Source organism: Montipora capricornis, chromosome 2 (genome assembly GCF_036669925.1).
Source record: "Montipora capricornis isolate CH-2021 chromosome 2, ASM3666992v2, whole genome shotgun sequence".
Taxonomy (NCBI): domain Eukaryota; kingdom Metazoa; phylum Cnidaria; class Anthozoa; order Scleractinia; family Acroporidae; genus Montipora; species Montipora capricornis.
Genome location: NC_090884.1, coordinates 67,380,925 through 67,408,118, shown reverse-complemented (window position 1 = coordinate 67,408,118; position 27,194 = coordinate 67,380,925). Strand labels below are relative to the sequence as shown.

General features: G+C 39.2%; 1 protein-coding gene across 1 annotated transcript in view; it reads right to left on the bottom strand.

Moving 5' to 3' along the window:
* Window positions 1-91: 91 nt before the first annotated feature.
* LOC138032252 (E3 ubiquitin-protein ligase LRSAM1-like) overlaps window positions 92-27,194 on the bottom strand; it is a 28,359-nt gene continuing 1,256 nt past the window's right edge. The window contains exons 2-27 of the mRNA XM_068879890.1: window positions 26,187-26,240; window positions 25,104-25,148; window positions 24,815-24,889; window positions 24,248-24,316; window positions 22,497-22,581; window positions 20,353-20,477; window positions 19,913-19,955; window positions 19,768-19,815; window positions 19,423-19,473; window positions 18,882-18,949; window positions 16,816-16,845; window positions 14,830-14,952; window positions 13,467-13,554; window positions 13,329-13,380; window positions 13,190-13,234; window positions 11,996-12,066; window positions 11,534-11,633; window positions 10,904-10,991; window positions 9,001-9,075; window positions 8,467-8,547; window positions 7,960-8,055; window positions 7,753-7,851; window positions 5,724-5,849; window positions 4,960-5,070; window positions 3,937-4,047; window positions 92-1,935 (exon numbers count right to left, since the gene is read on the bottom strand). Coding sequence (XP_068735991.1) covers window positions 1,813-1,935; window positions 3,937-4,047; window positions 4,960-5,070; window positions 5,724-5,849; window positions 7,753-7,851; window positions 7,960-8,055; window positions 8,467-8,547; window positions 9,001-9,075; window positions 10,904-10,991; window positions 11,534-11,633; window positions 11,996-12,066; window positions 13,190-13,234; window positions 13,329-13,380; window positions 13,467-13,554; window positions 14,830-14,952; window positions 16,816-16,845; window positions 18,882-18,949; window positions 19,423-19,473; window positions 19,768-19,815; window positions 19,913-19,955; window positions 20,353-20,477; window positions 22,497-22,581; window positions 24,248-24,316; window positions 24,815-24,889; window positions 25,104-25,148; window positions 26,187-26,240 — 2,082 coding nt within the window. The 3' untranslated portion in view covers window positions 92-1,812. The remainder of the gene's footprint in view (window positions 1,936-3,936; window positions 4,048-4,959; window positions 5,071-5,723; window positions 5,850-7,752; window positions 7,852-7,959; window positions 8,056-8,466; window positions 8,548-9,000; window positions 9,076-10,903; window positions 10,992-11,533; window positions 11,634-11,995; window positions 12,067-13,189; window positions 13,235-13,328; window positions 13,381-13,466; window positions 13,555-14,829; window positions 14,953-16,815; window positions 16,846-18,881; window positions 18,950-19,422; window positions 19,474-19,767; window positions 19,816-19,912; window positions 19,956-20,352; window positions 20,478-22,496; window positions 22,582-24,247; window positions 24,317-24,814; window positions 24,890-25,103; window positions 25,149-26,186; window positions 26,241-27,194) is intronic.

Genomic DNA, 27,194 nt, shown 5'->3' with positions numbered 1-27,194 from the left:
TATGTCTTTCATCAGAAGCATATGACCCCGCTTCTGCTTTCATATATTAGGTATCCTGATAAATAAATAACAAGTAAAAAGAACTTTAGAATCGTTTTCGAGTTAACGTTTATTGCAACTTTCTCATTCTTTCTACAAAACATGTTACAAGCGTATTTTGTCATGTATGTTCGCTGAACGAGCCGGGGTTTTCGGCGGCACTGGCGACCTTAATGAAATTTAAGAGTCACGAATCAAGGACAAGAATTGATTCCTTTGATGCTTGTTTTAGTCGGGTTTCATTCTCGTGTCCCGAGTCCGCTTTTCTATTTGTGAGCACCAAGAACACGGATTCAGGCCGCAGCCAAATATACGCGTAGTCGCGGTAACGGTAACGACGACAATGACGTCCACGACAACGCCACAAAACAATGATATCATTGGTTAAAAGAGCATAAATAATCGCTGCACGTGCAGCACGGATTTTAGGACGGATTCTTGCAGTACTCTGCATAAGGACGACGTGAAATCACCAAATTTGCGGTTTTGACGACAAGGTGAGCGTGCAACAGAGATTCTTTCATTCTCTATTTTCACTCAGAAGCTGCTCGTACCGATTTCTTTTTAGAATACTTCACCCACATTGTAGGACGTGAACGAGATGGAATAATCGCGAAAGTCTAATACTAGAGCAAAGTTATATTCTTACGGAAGACCTTAGACAGCAATGACCAGAACCAGGTTGCTGACCAGCGGTTTTCGTTAAAACAATGGTTTGCTAGGGGTGCTCAGCCTCGCGGGCTCAGAAGACCTGGTTGTGGTCATTGTTATTAACGGTTTTTCAAATCTTAAGGTCCCGTTGACGACCGTTATTGTTTCACATTTCTGAGAATGCGCACAAGAGCCGGAAGTCCGTTATTCGCGGACTTCCTGCTTTGGCTGCGGCCAGAGTTTGCGTTCTTGGTCCCAACCAAAAGAATGGTCGGGTTTCCATTTAAGTCATAACCTTCCAGTTAATGGTCATCGGCATTTTTGCGCAGGCGCACTGACAATCAAGCTGCGCGGGCGCTGCGCGGTCCTTAGCGTGAGTGAATGAGTCAGGTTTTGTAAATAAACTTTCCTGGGTCAGTTTTGTTTAAAACTGCACTGTGAGGCTGAGGCCATATTTTAGCCCATCTTCTTGTCATTCGGTCTTAAAACCGTTGGAATGAATATACTTTTACCTACATTTAAACTTAAGTAGCAGTTTACTATAAAATAAATTACAAAATTCTTTCGTAAGATACGCGCCAATTACGTGGTAATACGCCATGCTTTTTACCAAAACGAAAAAAAAGAGTATAAATTCGGTACAACTAACATGGTCACGATTAATTCGAGGTGCTAAAGTTGATGTTACGTCGTGTGAAAACGCACCATCAAGATTATTACAAATAGTGCACATACTATAAAGCTTAGAAGCTTAACTTAAGCAACTACACGCGCGAGCAGGGCGCGCACTCCAGGCGCAAATATAAAAAAACAAAAAAAACAAAAGACAGCCTCATAACTCAATATCTTGACACTTTGCCGCCGATTTAAATTTTCCAGTTGTTACTGGTGAATAAAAGTTATCAGTGGTATGCCACCTAAAATATTTTTGCATAGCAAAGGATACGCGCACTAGTTACAGCAAAATTATTAAGACAAGAAGTCAGCTACTACGCTATAATTATTGCGATTACGTGACATTTATAGTCTTTTAGACGACAAATTCTTATTCTGTGAATGAATACAGTCGGATGCTGCTCTGACAACTGATAAACTAGTTGCCTATCTGGGTATACAGCTATTTCAGGCGACGAATAAACGAACCCGTCGTGTAACAGGGTTACGACAAATCGGACAATTGGTCAAAGGGCCGCTACACGTGAAACAACAGCACACGTGACCACAGTTCAGAAGCACCACGTCAGACTGTCAAAATAATAATAAGAAGAAGATATCAGGGATTGCATACGACAATTGCAGTGTAAAATCACGTCTTGAACGAGCTTGGGAATCGGCAAAATGTTGAAAGTCGACTGAGAGCGCAAAACTCGACATATGCATGCCAAACAGTTTATTATAAATTATGCCAGAATAAACGCGTGTAAAGAATAAGAATAAGAATGTTAATGCCTTCGAGGCTGCTGTCAAGAACGTATAGATGGTTTTGCCATGTTGGTGCACAGAATAGAGAAAGAGTCTTTTGGGAATTGACTCTATTATAACGCAAAACATGAGCCATAATTTGTTATTGTTCTGTGGACCAATATGGCCGTCTCACCAAGTGATTGAAAAGTATCTATCTGAGCAAGTTACATCGTTTCCAAGGTTGCACTAAATTGACCGATTCGGCTAGCTCAATGATGTACCCAATTCAAATCCTTTGGGAATAAAACGTTTTGTTCCAAGTATTTCCATATCATTTAAATGAGAATGCTACATTATCATGCAAATGTAACACACAAAGAACCTTAACCCGGAGAGATTTGAACTGGGTACAACATTGAGTTAGCGGAATCGATCTATTATTAAAGTAAAGGGAAATTAACTGTAAAGCATACACCTTATTCCAAAATAGCCGCCATTTTAGTATTCTTTTGTTTCCTTACAAAATGGCCCTCTTAACCTCGCTTTCAAACGTAAAATTCAAAAGAATATTTAAGGAGCCTCAAAAGAGAATTCCTTTAAATTTGAAAGACAAACGTTTTAATTAATCTAAGCTAACAGGCAAAAACTGAAAAAAATTCACCGTCCGGAAGCAGAGATAAAAGCGAGTAAAGTTGCAAAATCAGGAAAAGTAAGGGGGTTACAAGATCGGCATTTACTTATGCGTCACCCACTCATTCGAGTGCACGCGCGAGTGAAGCTACAGGCCAACACAAACGGATTTAAGTGACCATTAAACCGTGTGTGTACAATTTTCGCTGTTTTGGTGAATAGGAGATGTCTATTTATATTCCATATGTATAGGAATTAGAAGACAGGTGAGCGAAATCAGCGGTATTTGTTTATTTCTGGTCACCCACTTTGAATCGTGAGCTGACGCGAGCAGCTTTTAGAATTGCGTGTGTGGCTTACGCGCGCGCGCACAACGTAAAACCCTTTCGAGCCTCCTTAAACTCGAACGAGACCAAAAGGGCCAATTTACAATCAAAGAAAAGAATACTAAAATGACAGCCATTTTGGAATAAGGTGTATACAAGGTTTTCCGTGAGCAGCCAAGTAGAGCAATCTACCGAACCCATGCGCGACACTTCCATGCGTTTTACACAATACCAATACAGAGCTCCGAACCCTCATGGGACTGACCTACGTGAGAAAAAAAGTCTTTGGGAGCTGAGATAATAGACAATTCGGCTAAGAACCACTCCCAACGGCTTTTCTTCACCCCTGATGAAGACACTGAAGGAGGCACTGCGGCCCAGTGATTAGGGCACTTGCTTTGAGATCAGGAGATACGGGTTCAAGACCCGCTCTGACCACTCGATGAGCTGCACTTGTGAGTACCCAACTGGTTTGCCTCCGGCGCGTTGGGATTCTAAAAAGTTGTTGTTCTATGTTCTATTCTGTCTTTTCGTTAACTGTGTTTCATTGGCCCTGAAAAGACCCTATGGGGAGTCGTCAATTGCACACATGCTCCGTGTCAAAACACTTTCAATTCCAAACCGGAGTAGCTACAAACTATGACAAACTGTTTACATTATATTCTTGGATTTCACATGACGTCACGGCCGCCATGTTGGTGTCCCCAAACAATGAAATGGCGGCCATGTTAGTGTGCCGATCCAATCCTCCGGGAATTGAACGCTGTTATTATGCTAACGTCTTCTTTTGTTTTCGTTGAAAAACGTGGCTGTTGATCACGTGAATGAAACCCAAGAATACAATTGACAAGGTCAGTTTCCTGTAATGTCACGCAATCTGTCTTACCCTTCGATCCATGCATATCACGCATTCTGTGGTCATCTCACGGTTTTCGACAACAGGTGCAGAGGGGATACCGTTTGGTTGAGTTATAACAGGGCCTTGAGGTACTGGTGGCTATTAAAAAACAAGAAAAAGTATCCGATAAATAGCGATAAGTAAGGGGGGGGGGGGGCCGGCGTGGAGCTAACAGCTAGAATGACAACAAGAGATTTTAACTTCCTTTATCTTGTTCATCAAACTTAAAGAAGGTCATGATGTGAGATTGGTTTGAAAAGTTATTGTTGTTCACAGTACGTGAGGTTAACTGGAAAACTCGTTTTGTACTCAACCTTGTAAGAGTAGGCAAATCAGACCGTCGGAAATGTTGAGACTTCAAAACTAAGTAACATGATGATACAATTAAGAGGCACCGAAATACGAACGCATGCAGAGATAGTTGTAGAGAGTTCTCTAAGTTGCTCCGATTCGAAATCGCCTTTCGCGCACACCACAAATGAAACCGGGACCCCACGTAAAACGTCAAATGTTCTCTCTAAAAACCGCGCCGAATTTAGGCACTTTTGGACATGTTTGCAATCCCCGCGAAATCGAACTGAAATTGCAGATCGTCTCCACTAAGCCTTCGGAGATGATGCAGCGCGCGAAAAGAGTAAACCCGCCGGACTTCGAGAAAGTTGGGGTAGGGGCTGCGAAAGTTCTCGGGCAAATTTTGGATGACATAAAACGCTTTGTACTTACAAACGGAAATCGTTTCATGTCATGAAACTTTGCAGTTGTTTCCTTTTTTTCTGGTCTTGAAAACACGTTCAAATATCAAATCTTCAGAATGTACAGATCTTAGTTTCACGAATTTGCTTTTTGGGGATTTTGAAAGACAGCCCTTGATGTCGCAGAAAACCAAAGATATAGAATGCGCATCCCCTCCAAAACTACTTAGCCAACTGTTTTAGACCTTTTTAGCGCAATGTTGGCCGCCATAAACAAGAGAGCTTTCAATATATATCATGTTGTGTCTACATTACAAACCTCAGGCCTCTCGATCTCCAGTTCCTTTTCTTTTGCTTTGACGTCGAAGCGGAGCCGCTCCTCAACAACCTTCAATATCGCTTTGCGGACGCCAACTTCATGGATTCCAATCTATAAGAAATAAAGTAATATTAAAGGATTTTATTATGTCATGATTATATCATTGCCAAAATGATGAACCTCCCGCTTGACTTCAACTAGTTTCCTTTCCCGCGCGGCTGATTACCTCAGCGGTATAATAAACATCTCACTAACCTCGTTTTCTCGGTCCAAACTGCAAACGCCAAACCAAACGCTCGCAACATTGCATACCTTTGACCACCCTGTCGCGATAAGTTGCGATATGTTGCAACATGTTGGATGACGTTGGATCAAATTTTTCGTGCAACATTTTGGATGTTGCATGATGTTGTACTCGTCTGGCCACGTTCACGCAACATTGGGCATGCGCGTTAGGTCCACTTCTTGCGAATCATGAACATTGACATGTTGCGTTGAAAATGATGGAAATGTTGCGTGCGCTTGGCCACCCCGTTTAACACATGTCGCAACATCATGCAACAATGTTGCAAGATGTTGCGTTGAAATGTTGCGAGCATTTGGCCAGGCCTCAAAATTTACGGATCCTCGTTTTCCGCGTTGATTTATCGCGCTTGGGCCATAAATCAACGGGATAAAACTCGGTCCGTAATTTTACAGTTCGGATCTCGAACTCGGTTAGTAAGCGGCTTAGTTCTTTTTCATTCCATCGTTTCAGCACTTACTTCCTTTAATTCCTGGTCTGTCATGGTTTTCATCATTTCCCATGTGATGCGATGACGAGCGAAATGCGCAGCGTAGTCCTGCGCATCTGCCTCGGCAAGTATGTCGAAAATAACACTGTCGCATTGCTGTTAAGATCAAAAGTATAACAAATTCAGAATGTTGGCAAATGATTACTACCCTCAATTTCTGGGGTTTTTTTAATACTTAAAATGTACTAAATCACGGAGAGTCGTGTGTTCAAATCCCATCTGGGGCTCGGGTTTTTCCGACTTCCCATTTGACGACGCATAGAATCTTTCATGTAAAATGTAAACGACGCTTATTTCTCCATCCCTTGAAATGAATTTTTCAATCACACGTTATACGTTCAACATCGCGTTTCCTTTTCAAGATAAAAGTTTTGTCTCTTTTCTTTTTCCACGTCTTAAGTTATGCAATACGATCCAGTACACTAACTAATAGGTGAGGAATGCTTAAGTCAATAAATTTCAAAAATTTAGTCTTTTGAATAAAATAAAAAGGGCTGGCGGCCTTGGTTTGAGAATTTTAACGATAACAACGCGACATAGCTTCAGTAAGCAAAAGCAAAGAAAACTGTTGTGTTGTGGTCTGTCTTCTGTGGTGTATCATGGTTGGGAAGAGGGCCGCAAGTTAGAAACCTGTAACGGGTTACCGTATTTATTCGAATAAGCGCCCAGGGCGCTTATTTAATTTTTGGACTTTAAGCGTGGGCGCTTATTCGAGGCTGGGCGGTTATTAAATGTTCACCATTTCAGTAAGTAAAACGTTTATTTTGTAACAAAACAAGACAAAATATTAAAGCATATAAATTGTAACTGTTCATTGTTCGGTTTACGTATGCCCAGGTCTAACAACTCATTGTTCGGTCTTCGCAGAAGTCTCTTTAGCTATCATAATTCTCAATCAACTTCAATGTCATCATCGCTGAGCTCAATAAGTGAACTTTCTGGTGTTGCCTCCTCGACATCCGACAGCGTAACGTCAGCAAATGGGTCAGTCGCGCGAGAAGCTGTTAGATCTTGCTGGATGGATGCCAGGCGATTTTGTCCTTGGGGGTGGGGTGGTGGAGGTGGGCGCTTATTCGACGCTGGGCGCTTATTAACTTTTTCTACCTTCAGGGTGGGCGCTTATTCGAGGTGGGCGCTTATTCGAGGTTGGGCGCTTAATCGAATAAATACGGTATTACGTCTCCCTCTCTAAACAAATAAAGATAAAGATAAAACTCTCTCTCTCTCTCTCGACGTTATTCTGAATCTCAATTTTCAGTTGTATCAACAAGGCCCGAACGGACGTAGATGAGCCCAAACCGTATGCCTTGTGGGATACCACTCAATAACTGAGAGAGATTATTAGGATAACGACGTAACTTCATAAACTGTAGCCTGCCGTGAATGAATACACGGTGATCCATCTTTGGAAAAAGAGGTTAATGTCAGTCATTACCTGGCCTGGTTCGCGAATTTATTTTCGGTGACAAAAAAAAAAATTGATCAAATCCCGCAAAAAATAGCGAAACTGTGATTATTTTATTATTTGCACATTTTCTTTTGTCATTTTACTTACAGCCCAATTGTACATTGAACTGACTAAAAATCTGTGGAGGGGTTGTTAAAGTACCAGGGAAGGTCTAGGGAGGGGCAAAGGAATGAAGTTGGGACTATTTACAAGACCAACGTACTCTGGAAAGTCACCCGCTTAACAATTCCAAGAGACCACCGATCCACAACAAATGGCGACCGTGAGCCGCTTTCCACGAAATATACCAACACTATAGAAACGCACAACATACCAGTAAAGGAAAAAAGGGATACTGTTTTTGTCCCAACGTAACATTGCTCTTGTACCCTTTGCTTTTTCAAATCTTAGTATTCAAACGGATTCACACATCTTTATGAGGGTACGAACAATGAAAAATGTCAGACCGTTAAGGACGTCTGCATGTGCAAGTCTTCTAACGTCCAGTTTGTGTACGGAACTCGTGCGAAACAACAAGCAAAAAATGCGTACCTTTTCAAGTAATGAATTTGGTTTACTTTCCAGTAACCGCTGATATTGTATCAACCAGTAATCCTCCACATCTGCCTCTCGCTTGTGCTCCATCTCAATCTAACAGAGAATCAAGCAGTGCATGCGTTAAGGCCTTCATTTCACAAAGATACACGTCAGATCTGCTTGAATTATGAAACGAGAAGGAAGGACAATTGGCTTACTGACCAGTCTCTTCATGAGTTCGTCCTCTCGTTTCTGTTGCTCACCGACTAGCTGAACCAGCAATCCAGTCAGAGCTTCTCTCTTGGACTCCAGCACCGTCTAAAACAGACAATGATTTATGTGCCCAGTCACCATTAGTCAGAAGACGGTCTAAGCCATCGAACCTGAGGTGGACTTTGAGTGAGAGCTTTTAGTTCCCCTCAAATAACCTGGCTTCGGGCTTCTATGCTGTGGTTAGCTCACTTACTCAGAACTATTTTTATCAGCTCGAACACATACGCACAGACATAAACCACCTGCAAGTAGCCTAGCTTCTAGCTGTCTCTGGATGTGTTGCGATAACAATCACTTGAAGGCCCTTCGAACTATTCCCGCCAAGTCGAACACATACTTACAGACTCAAACCACCTCACGGGCAAAGAGACAAAGGTACGCACCATGGGGGACGCCGGCGCGAAAGAAAAGCTATCTACCTAAAAAGGTGAAAACCTCACTAATGGCGCCACATACTCTCTCAACATCCTGTCGCTCTTCTCGCTTGTCCAATTCTGTTAAAGTCAACTTTGCTAGCTCATCTTGCAGCAATGAGATCTGTAAACAAACCAAATAATGAAACGTCTTAACGAAAAGATAGGAAGAGACAAGACTTGTAAATTTGATTCAAAAGCGTTCTTTTCCTTATAGACCCAACGAAGCACTGAATGGAGTGACCCATAAACATCTGGAAAATGCGTTTGCGATAACAGTTTAACAATCCTTGTCTATACCAAAATGGACATCAGATTTTACACAACCTTTATTTAACACCGGAAGTAATAAGAGTCCTATAGATTTTAGTCCGAGTCCGTTGTACGTTCCACTCGAACACATTTCACTGTGAGTGAGCTCATAGTGCGTGCGTTTCTTTACAAACTACCCCTTCATTCACGAATAAATAGTTGATTGCCATGACGACTTCGTCATACAGAGTTTCATCAGATAAACGTTCTACTTTATCACCGCGGGGGTGTAGTTGCACTTGGACCACCATTAGGACTTTATTACCTGACTTGTGATTCGACGATGCTTTGCATCCGTCTGAAGTTGCAGGGCTTGGATGGCTTCCATTTGTGCTCTTTCCTATTATCAAAAATGACAGAGAGATAACTTTAACACTAGCAACAATCGAGGATTAGTGTTTTATCATCGATGAGGCCTTTGAAAGTAGTTGTATATTTGGGGGGAATCTTTTTATGTCCTTTTCTAGTACTTGCTCAGTAAAGAAGGTAGATAAGTATATAACTAAGGTATAGGAGTATTTGACTGTTATCTTGTTGCTAATAATTTTATTAAAAACAATTATGAATTACATGTGTTACGTTGAGGAAATCGTATGAACGCAAGTGGCATGACGTGATTTATGGGCACGAGTGATGTTTTTAAAGTTCTCAAAATTGCACGAGCCGTACTTTCAAAACATCACGAGTGAACATAAGTCATATGATTCTTTGTTTATTATATGCTCAACCAAAATGACTCCATCGCTTTGTTTCCGGAGAACCTTTGCTGGATAGCTAAACACCGTGACTCCCCAGAGTGTATAGGTATTAACGCCATCCAACAGGACTAGACTGCGGTGGCCAAACGGGAATCGGTGCTTTACCGTGTGCAAGCCGCACACTATCACATGATAACGAGGCCATGTACGCCACCCTGCCTTCCAGCCATTCCAAGATAGCGTCCAAACGCTAAAATCGTATGGCCTCAGGATCGATACCCGAGGAACATCTTGCGGCAATGGAACGATTACGATGCGTTCTCCTTTGTCGAACGCAATACGTACAATAAAATGTAGGTTTAGGTTCACAATGCAAGCGGGTTGACAATAGGAAGACCGCTGGTTTGAAGAAAAATGAAGGAATCTTACAAAGTTACGATTCCAGACCCAACCTTTAGGTGACCTAAGGCTGACTCAAGAGTCCTTAGGGTTTAGATTGGCGTCCTTAGAAAAGCACTTCCTTGGGAAAGGAGACGAAGCGGTGAGTATCAAAAGCCTTAGATCACCTCTGCTGAAGACACTAACAACAAGGGCACTGTCGAAACGTTGGGTTTTTACATTCACTATCCTTCAAACCAGACAAGCTTCAAACAATGTCTGGCCCCAGTTGTTTAAAGGCCGGGAGACGGAGCCTCGAAAAGGCATTTAAGTTTAACGAATTAAAAATGAACCGGTAAAACCCGAGATCTCCATGGATGGTAGCCCGACTCTTAATTAATTAAGCCAACCGGTCGTTCAGGGCGACAACGTCCTATTTTGCCCAAGATCAATAATATACTTAATGGCGTTTGACCTTAAATTGATCACGAAGGTTTCAGAAACTGTGAGTTATCCACGATTATTATATAGATACTGATGAAATACCAGGATTTCTCCTTTTACCAAAAAATCATATCTTCACCGCGCGCAGTGAACATATTTTTATCTTTCACACAAATGACCAGCTCCCAACGTCAAAGGCTTCATAGCTCAGTTGGTTAGAGCGTCGCACCGGTATCGCGAGGTCACGGGTTCAAACCCCGTTGAAGTCCTGAAAATTTCAGGCTTCTTCACACAATTGCAAAAATTGCGTTCATAACTGCGAGGATCATAGCTTCACTTGATTTCATATCCGCAGTTCATATATGATCCACTTCATATATCATTTCATTGTTGATTCATTCCTCTTGGAGCGTTGGAACCTCCCAACGTCAATGGCTTCATAGCTCAGTTGGTTAGAGCGTCGCACTTTGTATCCCCGCGCGGCCATATGATATCCTCTATTTCTGTGCCGGTTTTTAAAGATTCAACGGTCCTAACCACCTCTTCAACCATCAAAGCCGTGCTCGCTCTTTGAGCTAGTCTCTGACTACAAAATAATTTAAATACTCCACAGGAAATCAACTCTCTTTCAATTTAATCACATCTTACTTCTTTGGAAATCTCAGAGATTAAGGCATCCCGGTCATCATATTGTTCATTCAAAATACCAAGTAAGCGCGCGTCGGCTTCCAAAGACCTATAGACATATAGATATGTATTATTAGAGGGGAATTTAAATGCTTAAATGCTAACAGTGTTTCACGTCCCACAATGCTGATTCTGTGAATGCACTTGGCATTGAGGGTGAGGGTGCAGGGATTGCGCAGTTGTGAGAGCACTTGCCTCCCACCAATGTGCCCTGGGGTCGATTCCCAGACACAGCGTCATATGTGGGTTGAGTTTGTTAGTTCTCTTTTCTGCCCCGAGAGGTTTTTCTCCGGGTACTACGGTTTTCCCCCTCCTCAAAAACCAACATTTGATTTTAATTGCATTGATTTGCTGATTTCAGTTTACCGTGTCCCCAATCAGTTCTCCAGCGCTAGAGACTAGAGACTTAAATAAAGTTCCTTTCCTTTTCTTTTCTTTTTTTTTTTTTTCATTAATCTCACAGCGCAACATGGCCAACGTTTGAAAAAACGTACCCCATCTCTTGTAGACAAATATACTCGAAAAGAAGGAAGACAGCACTTCACGCAAGCGAAGAATGTCGAAATTCAACTTCATTCCTCTTGAACTTACTCATTTATCGCTTGACTAGCAGTTTTCTCTCTCGATCGTTCATACTCTCTAATGAGCCGGCCTTGACTTTCTTGGCTTTCCAAAAGTCGAGCCATGGAAGCTGTGAATAGAAAACTAAATCAGTCAAACTTCCCGTAGGTCTGTGTCGACTATATACATGTACTTGGATTTAGTATATCTCTCTCAAAAGAAAAGTGTTTTTTCAGGTGTCCCGCCGGGTTGGTCACCTAAAGGCCCAGGCTTCAACATCCGTTCCATTTTGATGAACAGCGATGATGAAACCCTTTGTACCCCTCCCGTCTGTTGAATCGATGGATTCAACATTGAACCCACTATCATCAGCTGTTACAGCACGACAGTCTGGGACCCAAACAAATAGTCTCACCGTTCAAGTTAGGGAGAGGGGAAATGGCAGCAATTTCCTCCGTTTGTCTCGCATAACGATTTTTCTACTTTACATACCCAATACTTCTTCTTTTTTCAGTTTATCAGCTTCTTCTTGTGTAATCTTGACCAGTTGATCTGTCCTCATTCTGAGAAAAAAAAGATTTACTTGTTTGTAACACAATTTCTGATTATGCTTTTTCTTTGGATAATTAACAAATTGCCAGGCATTCGAGGAAGGATGTTGTGCGATCTTGAATAATAATCTAAAGCACAGCTAAAAATGAGCACTGCGTATCAACGTCTCCAAATGCAATTTCAGCCAAAAGCTTTGGAAAGTAACAATGGACTGTCTCGTGAAGGCTCGAGTTTTCTCCTAACCTTACTGAACCATCGTCTATACAATCAATGCGTAGACCAAAAACCTAAATCCGCAGCTATATATCCATCATTCAAGCTTAATCGTCTCAGCTTTAGAAGCAAGTGTAGTCCGGGGCGAATTAGCTGGGGGCGATTTTTCCTCATGATACCTCACCCTCAAACGATCGGTAATCAGATATCATCCCAAACAAACGGTACAAAATTTTATTATTTCTTACGGTAACAAATGTGTTCATTTGCTACACTTGCTATATTTAAAAAGTGAAAATGGTATAAATAAATTGGAATGAACAGCATCAAGTCCGAAGATTCGCATAATCCACATCGAATAGGACGGATAGGGTTTCAAGTGGTTAGCAAAATCAAGAATACGGTCCTAAAATTGGGGAAGTTGAGAATAATCTCAACCTATGGATCGAAGCAAGGATGACAGTCACCTTTTTCCATTACAATCCTCTTTTTTTCTCAAGGAAATTACAGACTACAACAACACGATTTCGTGATATAAGGGAAAAGATAAGAATTATCTAATGCTATAAACACAAGGGCTGCTTTCCATTTGTTGGGAAATTCCGTGATATTCCAAGTATAGTGATCAACCAAAGGAAATTACGCTTACCACCAAAATAATGCGTTACCGCCCAAAGGTCCTCAAAAAGAACTTGGAAAGGAGGTCTCCAACAACCGAAATGACAGGACTACCCCCATAACGTTAAACAACGCCCTAAACTTGCAGATGGCACTCCGAAAACCAAAGGATTCGGAAATGGTCATCCATAGCCTCATTGCCATGAAAGGCCAGGTTACTGAGCAAATAACTTTAACATCACGTGTTACCTGACCTTCCACAATATATTATGGCTTTCTTGGTTGTCTAGACGAATCACCTACCTTTCTTGTTCCAGTTCATCTAAGATCATTTCTGTCTTCAGAGCCCTAAAAAAGAAACAAAAGAGATCACATCAAAATGTTTATCACTAATTCATCAACTAAGCATTTGATTCAAGTGATATGGAAAGGTTTGTTCTACCTCTCATTGACTTGCAATATCATTGCCACTGTGTCATTGGCCAGCTGTTCATCTGCAAGTAACAAAGTTTCAGGAACGGATGTGTTAATATGGAATCCGTTATAAAAAGTATTGTTCATTACTAGTTCCAAGACCTACCAGCTGCCATAGCTGACACCAGCTTTTGTCGTTCAAGATCTTGTTGTTGCTGTTGTAGATGGGTGCGGTCATCCATTTCAGCTTCAGCCTGCAAAGGACAAACTTTCAGCAATTCATACTTCTGCAGAATCTCACCTTCAAGCACCAAGCGCCAAACTGCGTTTTGGTATCCATCAATCAAATTTCCGAACATAAGAGGGAAGATCGACTCCGTCTCCAGGAAGTGAATTAGAGTTTTGTTTAGTTCACAGTTCGAATAATCATCTTTTCATCGGCGTTAAGTTCGAATGTGCGAATGAACCATGGGAACCAAAGAGGCTGATTGATACAATGTAGGTTATGTCACGCATCAATTGGTTTCGGCATCCATGGTTTCAGGTCAACTCTCTGGTTGGCATCAGAAGTTTGAGTGATGGATGCCAAAAAGCAGTTTGGCTGTTGGTGCTTGAAGATGAGAATCCAAAGAACTATGAAAATCCCAGCAAGTTTACGGTACCCACTGCAAACGCACTACATCTACCTATCAGGTAGCCAATTTTGAAGGCAATTTGAAACGGACCTGTAACGGTTGCTTGAGGTCTCAAATGAGGTCACAATTGGGGACCCAAAATGATGGTCGATCTGGGGTCCCAAATAAGGTTCCAATCCTTAGTAAGGCCCCAGTTAATACTAAACCCTTGGTTAACATACATGTAATTATCCAGACGAGTGTTTAAGTGTGCTATGTGAAAGATCCCAGGTCTAGCATGTATCCTCCACATGTTCAACAGAGAAATGAATCACTCTTAAATTTCTCCAGACCATCAAAATATCATAATGCAGTCATCCAATTATGCACATACTTCGCTTTTAACTAGTGACCAGAAAAAGGGCAATTTTGGTTTAAATTCTTAAATACTTGGGTATTATTCAATTAAGGGAACATCCGCTCCAGCAACAACAACAAAAACTACAAACCACATGAAATAAGGTTTACGATAAAATTGTTACGAAATTTCTTAAAAAGAAAGAGTTTGTATCCGAAATAAAATAATTTCAGAATCCCTTATATTTGATTTGAAATTTTCAATTTTCCACGTCACATCAACTTAAAAAATTATTGCCTGTTATGTTTGCTCTATTTCTTTGTGGTAGAAGGTGTCAGCACCCAGGAAATCCTGAAATTCTTTTTTTCCATGATTACAAAAACTTTCGTTGGAAAAATCCCAAATAAATTTGATAGCAAACCCATCAGTTTAAAGTAATTCTTTGGTAGGAATAGAGAGTTCCCAGGACAAAATCCACATTTTTTCCCTTTCTTCTCAAATATACACCCAGTGACCACGTATTAAAGATTATGTAAAAACAGTGTTACAGTACTTACAATTCGTATTTTGTCCACCAGATCAATACGGTGTTTAGATGCTGCAGCAGCCAATGCTTGCTGCTCTAACTCTGCTTCTTGAATCTGCCTTTCCAGTTCTACCAATTGCTTTCTTCTTTTCTCCTAAGAATTAGCCAAATGTGTGAGCTGCATTAGGCATTGAATCATGAAATAACTTTCCAAACCTCTGCACAGCATGGCACAGCACAGCACGTAGCCTGCAAGCAGGCTCTTATGCAGGTGTCATGCAAGCAGCAAAGACACGACACTTACAAAAGGGCCTGCTTGCAGGCTACACAGCACGCCTTATGATTTAACCCCACACATGCAGTAGTAGTACATGCAGTAGCACATCAATAGGCAGTCATCTGCTATTGAACAGACCAACAGCAAACTTTGTACAATTATTTGTTCATTATCAATTTTCAAACATTGCTGCCCAAACCTTAATCATGAGGAGCTCAAAAAGTTCACAGTTTTTATACATTACCTGCCCTAAAGAAGCAAAGACTGTGGCTAGTCCCATTTTGTACATTAAATAAAATTATAATACATTGTTACACATTTCTAGTTCAAGGTAGTGGCAAAGACCTCATTAAACTGGTGACAATCAGGAATTGCACAAGATTCCATGGCACTAAACGGAAATCAACCATCATTGTCTTTTTCAAAAACAGAACAGACAAGAAGTGTCCTATTAAGTCTATGCATTTGCTATTAGTTTCTACCAATAAGGTAAATGTGAAGGTTAGAGTTATTTTGAGGTTAAGGTTAAATGAAGTTTCTTCAACTGTGAAGTTGAAGTTAGGGAGAAGAGCTTGAGGGATCACTTCATACTTACACTGCAGGGTTCGTGCTGGAATTTGTATATGAAATTCCAGGAGTATTCAAGGAGTTTTCAAGAACCAGAAATTGAGTTTTCAAGGAGTGTTTGTAAGGAGATTTCTTTGCCATACATCATGTTTCAGTGTTTTCTTTGCTGAAAAAACCGACATTGATATTCTTTCCCACATCCTGGAAGTTATAAGTGCGCGCACAGGCATTTTAATTTTTGCATTAATCTTTCCCCAAATAGTCAATTTGCTCAATTTTTGAGATGTCTTCAGCTTAGTGTGATATTCATTTTCTCTTGGCATGATGCAATCTCTACAACTTTCACCTACGCAAAATGGGTTTTCAATCCCTTTCCCACAATGAATGTGGTAAAGTGTGCATTGGCAAGATGAGTAGTTCGATGCAGCAGAGGATAAAAGAACACAAGAGGGGTACACGTATTTTGACCTCTGGCTGACACCCACTTTGGAATGAGGTAAAATTTATTGATCACGACTCACACTGGTACACCCCAAGAGTGAAGGTAGCCATCCACATAAGGCAAGTCACCTTGGATAGTAACATCAACAGGGAAAACGGATTCGAGTTTCCTGCAGTGTGGATACCAAGGATCAAGAAACATGACAGGAGAATGGTACATCAACAAAGCTCCAAGGGAACAATTTCAAATCAGACCTCTTGAGAAACAACTCAGAGGAACAATAAGGATCAAAGTCCTCCAATCATAGCCAACCACCTTGATACATTTTGTAGTGCATAACCAGTCAACCTTATCAACTGAAGAAGACCAACAGTTCAGCAGTCAAAACATTGCGATTCACAACCAAAGTGACTACATCATGTGACAAACGATAATGCGCTTTATTATTACATGTATGTGACATTCACAATTATAGTCATTTAGATCAGACTGGTATCACATGTGGAAAAAGGTCAAATCTAAACACCCTGGTGGGCCATATAGAAAGCCAGTATTAAATTATGTAAACTTATTTATAAGTGCCTTACCTCAATAATGAGGTAAAACCATGGTGTGTTATGATGTCAATTGTGACAAGAAGACTGATAACAAAAGAAAGACGGAAAATCAAACGCTGTAAAACTAACAGGATATTTTAAAACTTAAACCAAATCAAAAACCAACATGCAAACCTTTTCTGCTTCATGTAATGATAATGTATTCTGAAACAAAAGTTGTGAAATGTAAAACCAAATGAAACATAAAATGTCAAATGAAGGGTTTTCATCACTGAATGTGTGCTGCACAAAAATGAAGGCCAGTGAGCGAGTACATATGAATACAACATGACTTGCAAGACTTTCTAAAATACACTTAAACCTGAAAAATTATGAAGCCCAGCTACAGTGTACATGTAAAACTGCCAGAAGCTAAAAATGCAATATCTTCCTGGATGAAACACTTCCTTCGTTTGCTCCTTTCATTTTTTTTCATTTTTTTTTTTTTACCATCTTACTCATTACCATGTGTTAAAGTGCCCATAACCCCAAAATGTTTTTTTCACCAAAAATGAATCTTTGCACCTGTTCGAAACGCATTGCGGCCATTTTTTCCTTTTTCTAAAAAATCCTGCCATTTTAGTAGGCTTCGAAAGTTGTGAAAATCCAAGCATCTTTTGTTCATGACCGAGTCAGAAGGGGAGTGGGTATATTCCTGTTTTGACGTCACAAACTGATTTAAATTGCATTAACTCTTTGCATGCAAAGTAGATTGTAACGTCAAAACAGGAATAGACCCACTCCTCTTCTGACTCGGTCGTGAACAAAAGTTGCTTGGATTTTTGCAACTTTCAAAGCCTATAAAATGGCAGGATTTGTTAGAAAAAGGAAAAAATGGCCGCAATGCGTTTCGAACAGGTGCAAAGATTCATTCTAGCGAAAAAAACATTTTGGGGTTATGGGCACTTTAAGTGAAGCTACAGGTGCAGTCTCAGTTACAAATGTTGTAACAGATGAAAATCTGCCCCTCTTCCCCTTCAACGTTGATGTTTAATGATAAGGGTTCAAGTGCAAAAACCAACTGGTAAAGGCCGCAACGAAGGAAGGGTGGAGGATCATGAGTACCTTATTGATAGCTTGGATTTGATTTACGTTTCATGCTGTTCTAGTAAAGTGTTACAAAGGATCTTAATATCAGTAGGCAAGTCAGAAATTTAAAGAAAATGACAAAACTTTTGAAATATTATTACAAGACATGTTTTGATAAAAACTTCTGTCATCTTCAGTTGATTAATGTACAAAGCGTTAAGTTGAATTTTTAAGTCGGAAAAAGTGCTAATTATGCCAGTAACAACAGAATGTACATAAAACATGACAATGTGAGAATTAAAAGGATTGTTTTAGATTTACGTGATGCAGTTGTTGATTAAGAGAAGGTTGTTCTCTTTGAATATGAAAAGCTTCTTTTATCTTGAGTTGAAAAGTCGTAGAGGCGTGATCTAAAATCTGGAAACAGTCCCCTGAAGACAGGGCACGACATTGTTCGGAATTCTGTAGGTGTTTGAAAATGTGAGAGGCCCTATCACTGACTAAGTGCTCACGCACGCGTGTGGAAACTTCCAGGTTGTTTCGCCGACATAACAGGCATTACAGCCCTCACATGCAAACTTATAAACCACACGTGAACGAAGCCCGCCAGGGATAGGGTCTTTCACACCAAGCAAGTTGCCTATCTTAAAGGAGGAAAAAACTAGTTTGATGTCCAAATCATTCTCACATTTTCAAACACCTACAGAATTCTGAACTATGTCACGCCCTGTCTTCAGGGGACTGTTTCCATATTTTAGATCATGCCTCTACAACTTTTCAACTCAAGATAAAAGATTAAGCTTTTCATATTCAAAGAGAACAACCTTCTCTTACTCAACAACTGCATCACGTAAATCTAAAACTATCCTTTTAATTCTCACATTCTCACGTTTTATGTACATTCCGTTGTTACTGGCATAATTAGCACTTTTTCCGACTTATACCTTCAACTTAACGCTTTGTACATTAATCAACTGAAGATGACAGAAGTTTCTGTCAAAACATGTCTTGTAATTTCAAAAGTTTTGTCGTTTTCTTTAAAAGAATTACAAATATTTATGACCAAAGTTGTAGTCTCACAGCTGAAGACCCAAAATTTAAAATAGATGGTGCAGTGAACTTGGAAAATGAATGGTTTGATTGATAAGCCAAAGAGAGAGTCCCATACTTACAGCTACCAGATCATCTACTGGTGTGGGCCCCCACATTTTGCTAGAAATGGTTTCATTTCCAACAGGTTCTGAAACAAACACATGGTATTACATGTATAAGTGATATCTGATAGAACAACAAAAGTAATCATCCCTTAAAACAACTTCGCAGCTGTAAGTATCACAGCAGAAAATCATCAAAGCTCTTGCCTATTTACTAACAATTGAACACTATTCAATAGTTTTGATCTACACCACTCCTTAAATAAATTATACCGGTATATCACAGTTGGAATGGTCAATGCTCGTAGATACCAGCTATAACAAGCTACTCTACAATCCTTAGGATGAAAATAACTAAAATAAATATATACTAAATATACTAAAAGTATTATGACATATGCATATTATTAATGAGATGTTGACAATTGAACCCAATGGGAACTTGGAAAAATCCAAGCCCCAGATGGGATTCGAACCCATGACATATGTGACAACCATTTTTCCCATGATACCCCACAATGCTACAATACATGTAGGTAAGCCTTTTTCTTCTACAAACCTACAACATTCAAAATGTGCTTCGATGGAGGAACATATTCAATTCCAGCCACTGAAAAAAAAAAAGGAATAAATGTATGCTAATCACGTTTCAATCTTTGTTTCTGAGCAAGATAAAAATGTTAACTTCTGAATTAGCAAAATCATAGCATAGTGTATATACTTATTTTGTCACATTAGATCATATCCACATGTATTTTGTGCTATATAAGTAATAAATTATTATTAAATTATTATTACTGGGAGACGGAATGTTACTCAGACACAAATCCAGCCTTCCTTTGTTATTCATCAAAACCCAGACCTTCCCAGGGTAGCTGGAAAGCAGCAATAGGATTCCACATACCTTTACAGAGATATTTCACAATTGAGCCTGTGCCTTCAATTACTACATCTGTAGAAAAAACAAAGCTCATAAGTTAATAACAATCATGCAATGACAATGTTCAATGCCATTTTCTTCTGAAAACAATCGCCAGCCATGCATGTACCTTTAGGGGGAAAAGTGATGCGATCTGTATCAAGAACAATGGTCTGCAAGACATAAAAAAATACAAGATCAAAAGACAAAGTTCCTGACAGTGTTTGGGATAATAATAATAATAATAATAATAATAATAATAATAATAATAATAATAACATCAGTAAAGTCTTAAAATGTAATGAGGTGCAGGTGGCCCAGTTGTGGGATGAGGGAGGAAAACCGGAGTACCCGGGGAAAAACCCTTGGAGTCAGATTGAGATCGACTGAAACTCAGCACAAATATATGACCCAAGGCCAGGGTTGAACCTCAGTCACAGAGGTGGTAGGCATGATTGATAACCGCTAAACCACCCTGACTCCCCCTTTTGGATCAACCTCATTTGAATTAGCAGTATTGTAAACAAGTACTTCCACTTTCATACACTGAATGAAGCCAGAACTTTTTACCTCCAACGTTCTCACATGAGCCAGAGTTGGTGGTACCCCTTTGAGGTTGCTGTTTTCTGAGACGTTAAGCGTCCTCAAACTCTTCAAATTTCCAATTTCAGCTGGTAGCGAATGAAGGTCATTACCTAAAACCCACAGGTTAACAGTAAGGTCAAACACCCTTCAAAAAACACAGTGTGGCCTTTGGCACATTTCCAACAAATGTTCCCTTCCCATTTTTCAGAATCTCACCTTCAAGACTAAAATTTCACTTATGTCCATGATTAAACCTAATTACTGTAAGCACACTCAATTTTGACATCCAATATAAAGCGTCCCTTTACATGTAAGTCTATTAAGTAAGCATTTGCTACCTATTTCCAAGAATAAGGCAAGGGTAAACAGCCCAGTCAAAATGTGCCAGCAGCTGGCTATTTGGCCGCCTACAGTGAAATATCTGCCGCTTACTTCACACTGGTCGGACTTGTATTCAGGACGAGTTGTTGTTCATCACTGTAAATTACAAATTATACTTATGAAGTATTATCATTTTTCTTACTATGTTGTCCCTTTAATCACTACGTTTCGACTGCGTACTGCTAGCCTTCATCGTTTTTCAGGCTATAGGGTCTCTTCTAAACTTCTAGTTCAAATTGTAACTAAAAAATACATCACGTAACCCCGAGCCGCACACGATCGCTTCTGCTGGTCACGGTTGTTGCAAGTACAAACAAGATGGCATCCAAACGATCTCGTGACGTTGGCGCAGGGACTCTGCAAATTTCTAAGTTTTTTCGTACGGTATCAAGTATGTAGCCCCGGAAACCCATAGCTTTGCATTGAGATAATATATTGCTCAAACGATTTGAAGAGCTTAATTGAAATCGATTGAAATTTTAATTGTTTCTCACTTTCACAGTTGAGAAGTACTTGCTTGTACTATAGTTATGCTTTTCTCCAATTCTTTATTACTGTTATCTTAATGCTATCTAATAAGGGTTCAGTTTACCCTAAAATGCACCAGATGCAACCATTTAAGCCAATAGTTTCAAATTACTATAGCCGGCTAATGCCCACTACTCAAAAACATTTTGACTGGGCTGGGTAAAGATTCGGGTCATTTTTACGCTTAGCCTTGGGAAAATGCAGCTGTTTATTTTTACTTGAGGAGTAGCATTTGGGGGACACTTTCTGATGTTAATAATAACAATAACAATAACAATATTGTTGTACCCACCCATCCCCTAGCAGCTCCTTCACAATAATGAATAATCTACTGCCATTGTGAATCTTAAACAGGAAATTTGAGGGAAAACAGCTAGGGCACTTATGTCAAGAATTTTTATTGGTTAAACACAGATCCAATCAAACAATATGGTCGTAATAACAAACAGAGTTTAGTTTAGTTCAGAGATGAAGAAATGCATCAAGAAAATTAATGGTGAAACGAGTTTGAAAAAATCAATTTTTTTTATTTCAGGGGATGAAATTTGAGCCTACAATGCAGCAAAGTCTTTAAAAGATTCAGAGTCGTTTAAATCCAGGAGATTAGATGACCCGTACAGGAGACCAGAAGATTTGCTCCGTATCCAGGAGACTCCCAGATAAACCAGGAGAGTTGGCACGTATGTTTATCTCTTAGATTTGGTTCTGAAAGCCAAGGCAAAAGATGCAGAGAGTTGAGCCAGAATCACCGCAAAGGTACCCCATTGGTCTGGTTTTTTGAGGGCTGTCATTGGTTAGACATCAGTAGACAAATCTCAAACTTGGATGAGTGGAAATGGAATGTTATGAAGCACAAGATAGCAACAATCAACCAAGAAATGGGCCGACTGCCCAACTTGTTACTTAATGAGTAACTTTTTTATAATGTTTCTCCCAAATAGCACAACCCATCAGCAACTTCGGTTCTCATAAAAAGAAACTTGATGCTCATCTCTTAAAATTGCTAAATATGGAAGCCAAAAGGTAGTTTTGTAAGTCGCATCGAAGATGAGATTCTGAAAAATTATGTAAGAAAAGTGCAACCACGTCACTCTACACCTTTTTTTACCATTTGAGTTATTACTGCTAATTGATGAGATTTTAATAGAATTAACCTTCAGTTCGGCTAAACTGGGACTATTAAAATATTGCAAAAACTAACAGATTTAAGCAAAAATTACCTTGAAGATTTAAAGTTTGTAGTGTATGCAGGTTCCCAATTGCTGAAGGAAGAGCTTTGAGTTTATTGTTCTTAACATTCAAAACCTGAAAAATATCATGACTATGTCATCACTACTTGTAACCAATCACAAGGATCAACCCATTTGTATAATGAGCCAAATACAATCCAATTTAATCCAAGTGCATGTACTTCCAAAACTTAAGACTACATCACCTGTACATTGGTTTGATCACATCATTCAACAATAATTTTTCCCCTACTTCACTTTGTTATTTTTATTATATCATTATCAGATATTTTAATTTTTTTTTGCCTATTGTTGACATTGGTGACCAGCACCATCACATTAGGATTGAATGATATGTAAATTTTTTTTTAAAAGGCATTGGCCAGGGATTTTTAAAATAGTGGTACTTGAATGAGTAGGGACAGAATATCTAAGATTTTGCACCAAATGGTGGATCTACATGTGCAGTTGACTCCCGATAAACTCGAACCATCACTAACTTGAACCAAAATTATTGATTTCCCCTGGATTTCTGTCATTATACATTTACTGCCTCAAACCTCCCACTAACTCCAACCAAACCATTTTTTTTTTTATTACACAAAACATGTCAGTCAAGTTCAGGTTTCAGGTTGGTTTGGGATACATTTAACTCCAGTGTCTGTATCTTCATAAATTGCTGCTCAACTCCTTAATCCCGAACTACCAGATAATTCATTGTGACAAACCTTTTACAATTTCCGTTGAAGGTTCGAGTTAACAGAAGTTGACTGTATAATTTAATAAAGGCCAGCTTACATGATACGATTTGTCGCCCCAACTTTATCAGAACACAAATTGTATGTGTATTTTGACACCCAAGTTGCCCAAGTTGCAACTGATTGATGATAGCAAAAGTGAGCCAGATTCAGAAAGTCTGTTGCTGTGCAATGGAGTTTAGTCAAGTTGGGACCACACTTGAAAGAAGCCAGTGTGTTAATCAGAATTTTGAGAATAGGGCATGCGTGCAAGATAGAAGCAATCAAAATGGCACAGATCAGAACACATACGAGTAGCGCATTAATCCCTTGCTATCATAGGTGAAAAGGTTCAAAGGTCCAGGTGATCTAAGACCAGACCCAATTGTGTAAAACAGACAAAAGAACAAGTGGGAAAGGAAAATTTATTTCATTTTGTCTCTTGACTGTATGCAGGTTTTTTCTAGTTATACAATGTAGTTGTCGTAAGTTTATCCTGGGAGTTACAGGATTTTGTGTGGGGGACCAAAAAAATTATTATAATGGTAATATGTGTACAACCAAACGAAGTAATTTTTAATAAAGCACCATACACAAAATAAGAAGTAAAGCAGGCAATAGAAAAAGAAATCTTTGCAAGACAGTGTATAATCAGCTGCTAAATCCCTGGTCCAAATTTAGTGCCATGTACATGTAAGACCACCCAGATATGCATAATAACCAGTCAAAATTGTTGAATTAGAAAATAATATGACACCCTCAGGCTTACAAAGTCATGTCGTTGACATGAACCAAAACAAGCCTGAACCCAGGCACTCTTTCTTATTCTCACTTCTCACCCAGACAACAACAGGGAAAGTTCAAGGATGGATCAATATAAAATCAATTTTCAACGTGAAGGGCAGGGCAGGGCAGATGGGCAAAATGCAGCATGATGGAAAGTGGTAGACAGTACAATAGCCACTAGGCTTAATGATTACTTTTAAAAAAAATTTTAATTAATACCTCCAATGATTTCAGTTCATCAATATCTGCTGGAAGGGTAGTGATAAAATTGTCCTGAAGATCTAAAACCTACAGCAGTGTAAAAATATATGTACATGTACATCAAGCATTCAAGACACTGGTCAAGTAGCAAGTATAACACTTAAGTGGATGAAAGACCTTCACGGTTACTCCTATGGGGACATTAATTATTTTGAGGAACAAGGGAGAATCAATTGCTGCTCCATCATCAACAATAATCATCACAATAATACGAACTACAGACAGTTGATAATCTGTTGCTTACTATGGTATCAAGCTAACTCTTCCATAATAATCGCGATATACTTTATTTATGTTGCTGAGGACAACTTGTAAATGCAACAATTAGCATGCCATCCACTCTTGTCGTAATAATGGTAGAAGCCATTGAAAAAGGAGCTTTTGAGGCCTTTGACTGCGTTGTGCCTCTTACTTTGCCTGAGAACTGGTTTTGAGATTAATTAACTTAACTACCAGTACAGTTACTAACGCAAATGTTTTTCATCTTCAAGAAACACACTATTATTTTGTTTGATCTATACTCACCCTCAAAGCTGACAAATCCTTTAAATTTCCTCCACCCTTGAGATTGGTGAAAGCATTACCAGGCATCAAAAGAGCCTAAAACAATAATATTACAATGCATTTTCAACACAAAAAAGTTTGAATAAAAGTAATGACACCATACAGCAATTCAATTCTTCAAAAGGTAGCTACTGTAAGACTAACTTCCATCAAAGAATCTTCAGAATCGACTATATCAAAGAAACTGCTCATTTGGACTTCAAAGATTTTAAATGAAGAAAACCTTTGGGGGGTAACACATATACTGTACCTCCTTTTGAAGGACTCTACACAAGGAGTACACTCCTTTGGGTACCTTAAGGAGGAAAATGATAAATATTATGCAAATGTCAAAGAAATGCAATACCAATGAAGATGCCAATATCTATCTAAAATAAAGTCACAACTTGTGTGATTTCATCTGTCAACAACTGGATCTGATCCCTGATGCACAAGGCATTGTGAGTAAAATATAAAAAAAAAAAAGAGGCATTGTAAGTACTGTAACAGTACCCCTCAAAGGTAAGTTACCACCTTGCATTGCATTTCCTGCCCGACGCCATTCAGGCATGTCACCACAAGTGAACTGTATTAATTTTTTGACATCAGAAGCAATACAGTGTGTTTGAAAAAATGGTATATTAAAGATTAATAATAATAAAAAAATCGTGGAAAACAAAATACTAGAATTTTACAACATATCCCAAGTTTTTATTGAGTCGTACAAACTTAAGCCTCCTTTGCAGGCATTTCTTGGCCATCATACAAAGTTCCATCATAAAAGTGACTGCAAAAGCCTTCAGTTGGTAACTAAAAAACTAATGTGACATCAAAAGCATCATCTAGATTTGGAGTGCACAAGAACTGGAAAAATCAAGTCTGAAAAATGTACTTGCAGACATAATAATGAATTGCAATTTAAAATTTACTGAATGATACAGTTACAGCTGATAACATAATAGGGAGCTTAAGATCTACGACGACGACGTTGTCGAAAACGCCAGAAAACACTGATATCATTGGTTAAAAGCACATAAATAATCGTGCTGCACGTGCGGCACGGATTTTTGCTCATATTTTTGCGATTCTCTGCATGATGACGACGTGAAATCACGAAATTTTAGGTTTTGACGACAACGTGAGCATGTAACAGAGAATCTTTCATTCTCTATTTTCAGTCTGAAACCGCTCGTACCAATTTATTTTTAGGATACTTCGCCCACATTGTACGACGTGAACGAGATGGAATAATCGCCAAAGACTTTTACCAGAGCAAAGTTCTATTTTGAGGTGACGTTTTCGTCGACGTCGCCGTCGTAGATCTTAAGGTCCCTAATTACAGCGAAGTACCCACCTCTGTTGCCCCACATTTTGACAAATCAAAGGTTGGATCGGGAGACTCCCTCGCCTGGTTAATTAAGATTGACATGGGGACTGTAAATGCTTATTGCTATGCTGTGATAAGATTCAATCATTAACTTACAGTTTCACTAGCACCAATCTAGTGGGTAAGTATGTCCCCATAAATAACAAGGGCAATGGCCAAGACGATAAATGACATTGAGAATAACCAATTACAGTAACAATAATAGTAATGAGAATAAGAAGAAGAAGAGCAAGAACATTAACAATCGATAGCAATAACAATACACGATAAAATAAATAACAGTACTGAGTAGATAAAAAAATGACAACGACAGTGGCAGCTGTTTTTGGACTCTTATAATAGGTCTCATTACTAGTTCTCGACAGAACACAGGTGGATCTACTGAGAATTTGAAAACATCAGAGTTTGCAAAAATCTAGATATAATCTTACCTGCAATAATTCACCTAAACAGTGCAAATTCAACCTACAGTTTTTAATAATAATATTCCGAGACAGAAAGACTATGAATGCACCATCTCAGTTATTACTTAAGGCCCAAACATTGGCTGCATCTGATACTAGAGGCAAATAACGATGTATCAAAGGTTTATGTAAACTAAACAACTAAAAATTCTCTGACTGCTACAAAGCAGCATAATGAAACATGGAAACAAAAAAGGAACAGTTCTTGATTTAAGGTGGCTTATTACAGTTTTCTGAAGAAAAAGATCAAGATTTTGAAATCTGTGAAATTAAAGCAACAGGATGTCTCTTCTGAAGTCACTGCAAAAAATTATTCATGTAAAATGTAATTTTACCTAACAAATAAACGCAAATCAGGGGAAAATACTGAACGTAGTAACCAAGCTCCTGGAGAGGGTACTGGAAACTAGAGATTCTCTCAAAAACTAGCCGTATGACCAGTATTAAAATTTTGGGAATTAGTAAAAAATATAAAGATGAAACCATCAACATTTTTTCTAAAAGATCTATC